The sequence below is a fragment of the Capricornis sumatraensis genome, chromosome 1 (assembly GCF_032405125.1).
Source record: "Capricornis sumatraensis isolate serow.1 chromosome 1, serow.2, whole genome shotgun sequence".
Taxonomy (NCBI): Eukaryota; Metazoa; Chordata; class Mammalia; order Artiodactyla; family Bovidae; genus Capricornis; species Capricornis sumatraensis.
This window is the reverse complement of record NC_091069.1, coordinates 70117715-70129724: the sequence shown is the minus strand read 5'-3', so window position 1 is coordinate 70129724 and position 12010 is coordinate 70117715. Positions and strand designations below refer to the sequence as shown.

At 37.0% G+C, this 12010-nt stretch overlaps 2 protein-coding genes across 3 annotated transcripts in view; one reads left to right on the top strand and one right to left on the bottom strand.

Annotated features, from left to right (window-relative positions):
• Positions 1-12010, bottom strand: part of ASB3 (ankyrin repeat and SOCS box containing 3) — a 107580-nt gene that overhangs the window by 81154 nt on the left and 14416 nt on the right. The gene's annotated exons all lie outside the window — the stretch shown is intronic.
• Positions 466-9634, top strand: CHAC2 (ChaC glutathione specific gamma-glutamylcyclotransferase 2). Of its 2 annotated transcripts, XM_068982410.1 has the most exons (3): positions 466-614; positions 6578-6613; positions 8332-9634. In XM_068982410.1, the coding sequence occupies exons 1-3, from the start codon at positions 480-482 to the stop codon at positions 8725-8727; spliced, it is 567 nt and encodes a 188-aa protein (XP_068838511.1). In that variant the 5' UTR covers positions 466-479; the 3' UTR covers positions 8728-9634. The 2 variants fall into 2 exon arrangements, with proteins under 2 accessions (XP_068838511.1, XP_068838521.1); XM_068982420.1 differs by lacking the exon at positions 6578-6613.

Below are 12010 nucleotides of genomic sequence, written 5' to 3'. Positions count from 1 at the left end.
CTCCGTGTATCTAGACCACGCCACCCAAGATTCCCACCCTCTCTCTTCTCCTCCCATTTGAAAAAAGTAAACACACCTAACCTTAAAGCTACACTAAAAGGATTGTGGGTACTGTAGTCTTCTGACCACAAGCACCTCGGGAAAAGTAGGGTGATAAACAGAAGCTGCTGAAAAATCCATTGCTTAGCAGAGAGGAAATCAATGCTTCCAAATACCCTAAGCAAGCAGACAAAATAATAACGTTGACTGAGACAGACTAGGAAGCCGTTCCGCGAACTGCAAGTCCCAGTGTGCTTTGCGCCCCCAAGAAAGGAGTACAGGCTTTGCGCCTACGCAGCCGGTTTCTTGCGTCCGGAAAGTCGTAGACTCTTGCCGGCAGCAGCTCCAAGACAGCAGCTCAGAGACCACGAAGAGGGGACGGCCACTGCCGCCGCCACCGCCACCACCGCCAGCCACCACGGAGGAAAAGCAAGGGAAGGATGTGGGTTTTTGGTTACGGGTCTCTCATTTGGAAGGTGGACTTCCCCTACGAGGACAAGCTGGTTGGCTATATCTCAGGCTACAGCAGGCGCTTCTGGCAGGGCAGCACCGACCACCGCGGAGTTCCTGGCAAGGTGAGGCGCAACCAGTCCCCCACACTTAATGTCCCCGGAGCACTGTTCCTCAACTCCTTGTCCAGCTCTGCGGGACTCACACCCCACCGCCGAAGGTCAGTAGGTTAGGAATACTGCTGCTGCCTCTGTGCACTTTCCTCGGCCACCTGCCCCCGACTCTGGGATCCTAATCCAAGGGCAGTCCTTTTGAAGCTGCTAGAGATGCTGGTGGCAGTTACTTCTTGAGGAGGCAAGAAACGTGGGCACAAGCTCCCACAAGGCGACGTGCTGAGAGGGGATCCCATTTCTTGGCAACCACCCTCCCTCCCCACTCCACCCTCGGCACAAAAAGGTGGGAAGATAAACCTTCCTGTCACCACGGAGTTGAAATACTAAAATCAACTAGTAAATTCAGCTTTTTAGCAATTAAGTTTATTGGCATTTCTGCATTCTGCCAGATTTTCATTGGTCTGAGTTTAAACGTGCATGTTATTTCTGGGATTTCTTTATATCTTTCCAAAGGTTTTATTTTGTAACACCTATGGTCACAGAAAAACTAGTTTCCAAAATTATCTCTGGTTATAAAGGAACTTATGTTGATCACCTTGGTTGTCAGGTACTTCAGAAGTTGAGTCCGGCTTTGTTACCTAAGTAGCACCGTACCAATACTATATCCAACATTATTTTAATGTATTTTTCTTCAGTGGTTCTCCTCTAAATTGTAAATGTGAAATTAAGTTCTCTGACTGCATTCTTCAGTCAGTTATGCAGGGACATTTATCTTAATACACTGTAAATACAGAGAATTAACAGCTCACTGCTTATGCAAATCAGCCTTGTTTTTGACTGCAAGACAATCCATAAGGAAAACTAAATTTTGAGTAATAATTTGGATAAGTTGAACACTTATTATAGCTAACTTTTAGAAGAGTACAGAATGTTTAATTGCTTATATGTTGTCTAAAATACTGATAATTATATGAGTTTACCACTTTCTTTAAAAAAAAATTAATACTGGCTCAGAAGCAGGAAATCTAGAACGCTAGAAATCAGATGTAAAAAGAGATTGAGGTTAATTCCAAAGAAATACCTGTAGTCTTGCATCATGGAAAAGGGAAGAGAAGAAGGCTGTAGTTTGCACCTGCTCATAAATGAGACACAGGATTAAAATCATTTTTAAAAAAGCCATTCTACCTCAACTAGAGCTGGTAAATTAAGAGTCTGGCTTTAAGGTAGCAATGACTTGAAAAAAGAGGCGTGATTTACCACAAATGCACATTTACAGGCCAAAAGAAATTTCATGGCCAAACTATCTCCAAGAATATTGTAAAATAACATTTCAGACTTTAAAGAACTAAGTTAAATAAATTGCCTTTTGAGGTGTCAGGTATGAGCGCTTAAAATTGCCATCTGCAAAGGAATGCCTTACTAGGCTTCAGTTTAAAAAACCAAGTGTTAAATACTTATGAACATGGTTAGAATAGCATATTTCAGTACTCTACTCTCAACCAAAATGTTTGTTACACAGCACACTGAGTTATGTACACTGTCAAAACAAACTGATGATAAGAAATCACCAAGTCGATACAATTCATGAGTCTTTAATAAAATATTAAAGAAGGTAGCTATAAAAGTCAATATCTCTCTTTACTTAAATATACTAAAATATAAGATAGGAAAGTTGGGGGCGGGGGCACTGCAATGGCTAACAGTTTGATACCAATTTTTAAGAATCCATCCTATCATATTCAAGGAAAACCTAAAGCATTAAACATTTTCTAAGTATACTGTTCTGCTAAAAAAAAAAAAAACTGGAAAGAACATTATTTTACTTCACATTTTCTATTATAATGGAGCAAAAGCCTTATATAAATATTAACTGTCTTACAAACAGAAATACAAAAGGCTACAGAAATACCTAGCAAATTAGAAGAATAATGTAGATTCTACATAGCCCTATGTTTTTTATAGCAACATATGCTCCTAGTGAGCTAGTCATCAGTACATATGAAATGTGATGTTACTAAACAAATGTTGGACTCATTTCTACATAATATAATGTGACATTTGTAGGAAAAATGCCAAACCTACTTCCTTTCCTAATTATGCTTTCTTTTTAACTTCATTAAACTTTAATATCTTCCTAAGTTTAATTAAGCATCTTATTTATTTCTAACAAAACTAGCAATTTCTTATCAAATTAAGGATTTATTTTAAATGTGAAAAAATGTTCACATCAGAAAGAATATATTTCAATTTCAAAAAGAGAAAACATTTTAACAAGAGATGATCGTGAATATTTACATTTCTAGATGGTGATCAGAAAGGATTTATTTTAAATTTACATTTCTAGATGGTGATCAAAAGGATTTATTTTAAGTGTGAAAAAGTGTTCACATCAGAAAGAATATATTTCAATTTCAAAAAGAGAAAACATTTTAACACAAGAGATGATCGTGAATATTTACATTTCTAGATGGTGATCAGAAACATTACTCATTACCCAATGAAAGGAACCAACATGGCTCATATTTCACATCCTCCAATCCTATTCACCTTTCAGGACCCCTTCAGTTTCAATGCCCTTCCCAAAAAATTTAAGTGCACTTACCAATTTACATTGTTTCCCCAATAATAATAGGAACAAGCAGCTTAAGTTTTATAAAATATTTCTGGGTAAATATATCAGTAGTGTCAACAGTGCATGTGTATTTCATCCATAAGCAGTCAAAAGGACCCATCTATTTTCCCTTAATGATTCCCTACATATGCTCTTTGTTTTCTGTTTCAATTGTCACCACCTACATCAAGGACTTTACTACCTCTCCCCTTTTCAACAGTTACTACTGAGCACTCACATATAAGTGGAAAACACCTATGCAAACAACAATACCTAATAAGTGCTATAAGGGAAAAGATGCAATTAGAGTTTAGAAGGAGCTGCTGCAAAGTTGCCTGAAAAGACAGCCAAGCCTTTACGAAAAGAGTGGCAGGAGGATATCCAAGGGATTCTAAAGAAGGGCATTCCACTCTGCTGTGCAATGCTGTGCTGTGCCTAGTCACTCAGTCATGTCCGACTCTGCGACCTCATGGACTATAGCTCTCCAGGCTCCTCTCTCCATGGGGATTCTCCAGGCAAGAATACTGGAGTGGGTTGCCATGCCCTCCTCCAGGGCATCTTCCCAACCCAGGGACTGAACCCAGGTCTCCGTATTGCAGGTGGACTCTTTTACATTTGAGCCACCAGGGAAGCCCATTCCACTCTGGGCACTGGTATATTCAAAGATATGAATGTTTGTAAAGGTCCCATCACTTCATAGCAAATAGATGGGAAAACAATGGAAACAGTGACAGACTTTATTTTCTTAGGCTCCGAAATCCCTGCAGATGGTGACTGCAGCCATGAAATTAAAAGTCGCTTGCTCCTTGGAAGAAAAGCTATGACCAAGCTAGACAGCACATTAAAAAGCAGAGACATTATTTTGCCAACAAAGGTCCATCCAGTCAAAGCTATGGTTTTTCCAATAGTCATGTATGGATATGAGAGTTGGACTATAAAGAAAGCTGAGTGCCAAAGAACTGATGCTTTTGAACTGTGGTGTTAGAGAAGACTCTTGAGAGTCCCTTGGACTGCAAGGAGATCCAACCAGTCAATCCTAAAGGAAATCAGTCCTGAATATTCATTGGAAGGACTGATGCTGAAGCTGAAACTCCAATACTTTGGCCACCTGATGTGAAGAACTGACTCATTTGAAAAGACCCTGATGCTGGGAAAGATTGAAGGCGGAAGGAGAAGAGGTCGACAGAGGATGAGATGGTTGGATGGCAGCACTGACTGGATGGACATGAGTTTACGCAAGCTCTGAGAGTTGGTAATCGACAGGGAGGCTTGGCGTGCTGCAGTCCGTGGGTCGCAAAGAGCTGGACACGACTGAGCGACTGAACTGAAAAATTATAAATAATTTGTTACAGCTTGAGAGGGAAAGTGGTAAGAAGTGATGTTTGTAGTTAACTCATGCAAAGGAATTTTTATTTTATGCTGTAGAATATTATAACCCTGAAAAATTTAAAGCACAGGAAAACTCAAAACCCAATTTTTGCAACAAAAAGTCAACCCAGAGCCATGTAAAACAAACTGGAGGCAGAAAGCGAAAGCCCTGAGGAAACTAAAGGATGATGAGAAAACAAATTTAGAAAATAATCAGAAGAAACAGCTACCAAGAATTAGTGACTAGGCTGGTGAAAGGGGAAGCAAGGAAAGATGGAGAACAGAGCTTGTCCCGCAGTCCACTAACATTTCTTGCTCACAGTCTACCTCCTTCCCACTTAAATGTGCATACTATATACTTTACCACCATGAACATCCTTGTATTGATGCTGGGAAAGGCTGAAGGAGAAGGGAACAACAGAGGACGAGATAGTTGGATGGCATCACTGACTCAGTGGACCTGAGTTTGAGCAAGCTCCGGGAGATGGTGAAGGACAGGGAAGCCTGGCATGCTGCAGTCTATGGGGTCACAAAGGGTCAGACACAGCTGAGCGACTGAACAGCAAGTATACTTTAACACACCGATCTTCCCAAAGCATCTGCTTTTATCATGCCAGTCACCTACTAACTTGAGTGCTACAGTAGCGCCTCGTTTCCTGTTTCTCCCAAATTTCAGTGTCTTGTTTTTTCCATTGTCCCTCAATTTCAACTCCAATCTTTAGCTTTTCAGATTTGACTCTATCCTATTTCTCCAGTTATACTTCTGAATCATCTTCCATACATGGAGAAGCTTCTGCTAAAGTCAGACACTTTGGCCTGGTTTAATTCTGCTTCTAGACCCTTACTCAGAATTGTCTTTTTTCTGACCACCCAAGACTCAGAATTATTACTTCACTTAATAAACAGCATACATCACAGCCCTTAAGTATTCTCTACCTATTTCATATGTTAGTAAGTTCATATTCCAGACTTACAATATAAGCTTTTAAAAACCAGAATCAGTTTTATCATCTCTACAACAAAGAATAGGTATTCAATAAGTAGTTCCAAATTCACTTTGAAATCAAAGGTAATACGGCAATTCCTACATGACCCCCATCAATATATGTATCCTCACTAGCATTATCTTAAATAGAAAAAAGCTAACTATAAATGTCCAACAGTTCAAAGATGTTTAAATTATAGCTCACTGATGGTAGAGTATCATGCACCTATTAAAAAGTATCAGAAGACTAACAAGAAAATTAAATTAAAAAACATAATCCAAAATTCCATGTGTTGCATGATTACGAATTATCTATACAAATGGACAAAGACTAGAGGGAAACAGAAACAAGGATAGCACAAATATCTGAATGATGTAGGTTCACTATGTGTCTCACAGCAGGCATACAAGTAGGTAAAGTTGTGGCTTACAACTTTCTCACTAATGTCAATAAATACACAACCTTTGACACGAGATAGGACTTGTATTAAAAAAAAAAAAAAAAAGGCAAATTCTCAGACTGTTCCAGACTTACAGAATCAGAAACTACCTCCAAGTAAGTTTTATCTACACTTGAGAACCACTTCTCTATAGGAAAGCACCCTGGAATGTCATGTTTTGTTCCTCAGTGGAACACTATAGCAATCTTTATTCCCTGAAGAAAAAAAAAAGTGATCAGAATATTTATTATCATTGCTTCTTCCTTTTGCTTTTGATTTCAGTCACAGGTGTGTTTTTTAATATATCCATTCTAAGTGAATACAATATACCTATTATACACAAATGTAAGAGAATTTTTTTAAAAGGCCAAGATAGTTTGGATAAGATAGATTCTTTTAATTCACTTTAAAATTTATCACAAAAAGTAAGTACTTTTTAAAGTGCTCAGTATAAACAAATGAAGTTAAAATATTCCATGTCAACATTAAGTTGCTAATGCTCAGTTAATGAACTTTAATTCAGGAAAAAAAATTTTTTTTTTTTTTTTTTTTTTTACTTTTCTTAAAACAGCCTGGAAGAGTTGTGACTCTTGTTGAAGACCCTGCGGTATGGTATAATAATTCTTTTTTGTATAGTCTTTAATCGTAAAGTGTTAACATGTTTCATAGTTTTAATAATCAGTGAAATCTTATTAGCAGTCATCACAGATAATTTGAACTACACTGAGCCTAGAAATTCCTCTCTGTATTAGTTGTATTTCTTCTTATGTGCTGGGAAAAGTTGGGATGCAGAATTCAAGGTAGACAATGAAAAGCCAATGGCATGTAGTCTCATTTTTCCCTTCTTGATGAGTTTGTTGACTGAGAATTTTGTGGTCTCCTTTGACATTAATTGGAGAAGGAAATGGCAACCCGCTCCAGTATTCTTGCCTGGAGAATCCCATGGACTGAGGAGCCTGCTGGGTTACAGTCCACAGGGTCGCAAAGAGTCGGACACGACTGAGCGACTTCACTTTGACATTAATGGAGCCAACCCTCAGACAGCCAGATGAACACAAAGAATTAAATGAAAGCCTTAAGGCTTTCCTCACACTTGCTAGGAGTCTAATATTTCAGCAAAAATCTCAGTCATGAATTATCACTTTCTTTACTGCCTAATCTTATCGATAGCACAACAGGTTTTTTTTAAAGTATGGAGTACTAGAAAACTTGTTTATTTGATAGTTCTCTGTTTCTTAAATATTTTCAATCATTTTATTGAGATCCAAATTTTACATTGTGAAGTTAAATATTTAACTTTAGAAAGGACTTTGCTATATAAAAATCAAAGCAGCAAAAATAATAAAAATCAAGCAGCTAGCAATAGCAGATGAATGATGAAATTATGAAATGCTTTCATAACTTACATTAGGAAAAACATCCATAAAAAATGGCTCCGAACTGGTAACTAAAACTCCTAATTAGAGGTAATAAAAGGTACTTTTTTCCTATAGAATGTTAATTTATTCAAGATACTTAGCAACCTGAAGTTTAACAATTAAAAGTTGTCAAGAAACTAAAAAATCTGTGTTGCAAACTATAAATCTTGCTTGTATCACAAATATTTTATTGATACTACAAAAAATCTTTGCAGCTAAAGTACATTGCTTTTACTGACACTGTTCATAGGCTCTCTAGACAAAGAGTTTGCCATTTACTATTCTGGATGGAGTAATTTACTAAGGATATTTGAAAGTTTACTCAGTGAAGAAATGAGCAAATAAATGAACCTATTGCCTTAATAGTTGATTACTTTATTACAGAGCTTTTAAAATACAGAACTCTTTTTGCAAACAAGGGAACAACTAATATATGATAAGGGCTTCCCTAGTGGCTCAGCAGTAAAGAATCCACCTATCAATGCAGATGTTGGTTTGATCCCTGGGTCAGGAAGAGTCAATGGAGAAGGAAATGGCAACCCACTCCAGTGGGTTTCAGCATACTATCAGTGAAATGCTTACGGATTAAAGATTTAGAACTATATTTTTAATGACTAAATGAAGATCTGATATTTTTCATTTCAATCCCATTAGTTAAAAGACATAATTTTAAAAATTTAAACAAAGATAAATATGCTACTATACAAGGAAATTAATTATTCAGATTGAAGAATTTAAAATGCTTATTTCCTTTATTATTTAGTATTACCTCTTCATTGCACATTAAGGAAAGCAAAACTGCACTGATTTCTAAGAATATACAAGATACTTTCTTAGCTCATCATCTATCTTCACCTATTTTAGCCTTGTAAATACTAAATAATACTTTCTTTTCATTTTTCAACAGGGTTGTGTATGGGGTGTTGCTTACAGACTGCCAGTAGGAAAGGAAGAAGAAGTAAAAGCATACCTTGATTTCAGAGAGAAAGGAGGCTACAGGACCACAAAAGTCATTTTTTATCCAAAAGATTCCATAACAGAACCATTCAGTGTGTTGCTATATATTGGAACATGTGATAATCCTAATTATCTTGGTCCTGCACCTCTGGAAGACATCGCTGAACAAATTTTTAATGCAGCTGGTCCAAGTGGAAAAAATACAGAATATCTTTTTGAACTTGCAAATTCTATGAGAAGCCTTGTGCCAGAAGATGCAGATGAGCATCTTTTCTCTTTAGAAAAATTAGTAAAGGAACGTTTAGAAGGAAAGCAGAACTTCAACAGCATAAAAAGACCTAACTGATTTTTCCAAACAAGCAGAACTTTTAATCTTCAGAGAATGGCTTCACTGCACAATAACAATATGATTTGTAAACGTGTTTACTTCAAAATCTTAGTTGTGTTTAATGTTGTAGTCAAGATAATATCTAAATTCACAGTTTAATTGCAACTGGCCTGGAACTCATACATACTCAAAATATTGGGATACAGATAAAGAAAAAATTCATTTCAATAATATAATGAATGATTCTCCAGCTATGATATTGACTACTTGCTCATGACAAGTTCTTTAGAAAAATACAATGAAGGACTCAGTTCAGATCTTGTTTTTACCTAAATAAATACAATTCTGTTGTTTCATATTGCAATTTTAAAGTGGTAGAGAATTAGACCAAAAGTCCAATAATTATAATAAGGCTATGCCTTTAATATATTCCCATATGTTAACTCTGTAATCATGGTTTAAGATAAATAAGCTTGAAATAACATATAATCAGATATATATGGTAATATAGACAAGATTTTGGCCTTGATCGTGAACTTCTTTGTTTAGATTTTAAATGAAACTCCAATTTAAGCCAAAAAGTTAGCATTCTAATATAAAAACTTCATTGGAATTATCTATCCTTTTTTGAATAAATGTATTTTACTATACAGTAAAAACCCTTTGAGCTAGAAAAGCACAAATTATACAAATTACGTCTAACAATTTATCACTCAATTTGTATTAATCTTATACTGAAACTTTAAAAAAAAAGGCTTTTTGATATTACAGATTAACAGAAACACATATAATGAAAGTTTGCTGTTTGAAATGGCATTTAGAATTGTAATTTTTTAAAGTAAGAAGTGGCGTTACCTGATCATTTGCTACAGTTTTTTTTTTCCTTCTTACATCTTGTCACTTAACAAAGGTATCCACTAAATAGTGTGATGATGCTGCCCACCTAGGAACCATGTATAATTAACGCATGCAAAAGTAACCTTGATTCAGACTAATCAGATCAGTTCTTATTAGAAGGGATTTCCTTCTCAACAGGACATGCAGTCTCTCTAAAGTCTTTCAACATGAAAAGAATTTCAGTACCACATCAGATTTAATGTGAAACTAATAATTAGTACCGAAGTTGTTCATGTAAAATAAAGCTGTCCTTTAGTACCGAAGTTGTTCATGTAAAATAAAGCTGTCCTTTACATGTTTTTTTTTAAATTTGTTATAAACACCTTACTTGGTAATTTAGTCAGCTATATAAAATTTAAAATATTTTCCAACATTTTCAGTATTAGCTTTCTGGAAGGCATTTCTCTTGTCCTATACAATAAGAAAAGCACTAACATTCATTAATGAATATTTCATAAGGATGTACTAGGCACTTTACACACAGGAGCATCCTCTCAGCTTGTTTTCATAGTAACTTGTATACAAGTACACATCCAGTAAGTAGCAGAAGTCTGTGTCTCTGTTAAAGCGCAAGAGTCTACAATATATTTAAAAATCCACATCTTTACTAACCTACATCTTTTTTGTGTATGTAATGAAATAATATGTGGCTTGTTAGATAGAGATATTAATTTTGATATATACAGATTCCCACAAACATAATTAGCCTGTCCAAGAGTCACATGCCATAGCTCAGAATCACATAGATGTATTCAGAGATTCAGTCTTTCATGTTACAAATAAACCTAAGTCCAAAGAAATTTGTAACTCCCAAAGTGATTCTTCTACCATTTAATACATGTTACATATCAAGAGAGAGGGATTACTTTGTGATCGGGCCACATTTGTATCCTTCTAGACTTTCAGTTATTAATAGAAGTTAACTTGAAAATACACATATTGGTATACCATCCACATTTATAGGGAAGCCATGATCCAAAAAGCCCAGGAACAGGAACATTCATTTCCACTGCGATGGGGAGAAACATAACTAAATGGATAAGATAAACAATACTAAATTGGCAGCTAGGGTCTGGAGCCCACAAGTGACTAAGAATCTATCATAAAGGTAATAAGCTATCTAGAGCAAAAGTTTGGAGAAGGCAACAGCATCCCACTCCAGTACTCTTGCCTGGAAAATCCCATGGACAGAGGAGCCTGGTGGGCTGCAGTCCATGGGGTCGCTGAGGGTCGGACACGACTGAGCGACTTCACTTTCCCTTTTCACTTTCAGGCATTGGAGAAGGAAATGGCAACCCACTCCAGTGTTCTTGCCTGGAGAATCCCAGGGACGGGGGAGCCTGGTGGGCTGCTGTCTATGGGGTCGCACAGAGTCGGACACGACTGAAGTGACTTAGCAGTAGTAGCAGAGCAAAAGTTATTTTTGTTAGCAAAAGTTTCCATTGTTTCCCCATCTATTTGCCATGAGGTGATGGGACTGGATGCCATGATCTTAGTTTTCTGAAAGTTGAGTTTTAAGCCAACTTTCACTCTCCTCTTTCACTTTCATCAAGGGGCTCTTTAGTTCTTCTTCACTTTCTGCCATAAGGGTGGTGTCATTTGCATATCTGAGGTTATTGATATTTCTCCTGACAATCTTGATTCCAGCTTGTCCTTCATCCAGCCCGGCATTTCACATGATGTACTCTGTATATAAGTCAAATAAGCAGGATGACAATATACAGCCTTGACATACTCCTTTCCTAATTTGGAACCAGTTTGTTGTTTCAAATGGCAATCCACTCCAGCACTCTTGCCTGGAAAATCCCATGGACGGAGGAGCCTGATAGGCTACAGTCCATGGGGTCGCAAAGAGTCGGACACGACTGACAGACTTGACTTTTCTAACTGTTGCTTCCTGACCTGCATACAGATCTCTCAGGAGGCAGGTAAGGTAGCCTGGTATTCCCATCTCTTTCAGAATATTCTACAGTTTGTTGTGATCCACAGTCAAAGGCTTTGGTGTAGTCAATAAAGCAGAAGTGGATGTTTTTCTGGAACTCTCTTGCCTTTTCAATGATCCAACGAATATGGCAATTTGATCTCTGGTTCCTCTGCTCTTTCTAAATCCAGCTTGAACATGTGGAAGTTCACAGTTTACCTACTGTTGAAGCCTGGCTTGGAGAATTTTGAACATTATACTGCCAGCACGTGAGATGAGTGCAATTGAGCAGCAGTTTGAACATTCTTTGGCATTGCCTTTCTTAGGGATTGGAATGAAAACTGACCTTTTCCAGTCCTGTGGCCACTGCTGAGTTTTCCAAATTTGCTGGCATATTGAGTACAGCACTTTCACTGTTGTAGTTGTGTGCCTTGTTTCTATTAAATTTTAGCATTATTAAAACTTAAATATAGTATTTCTTAA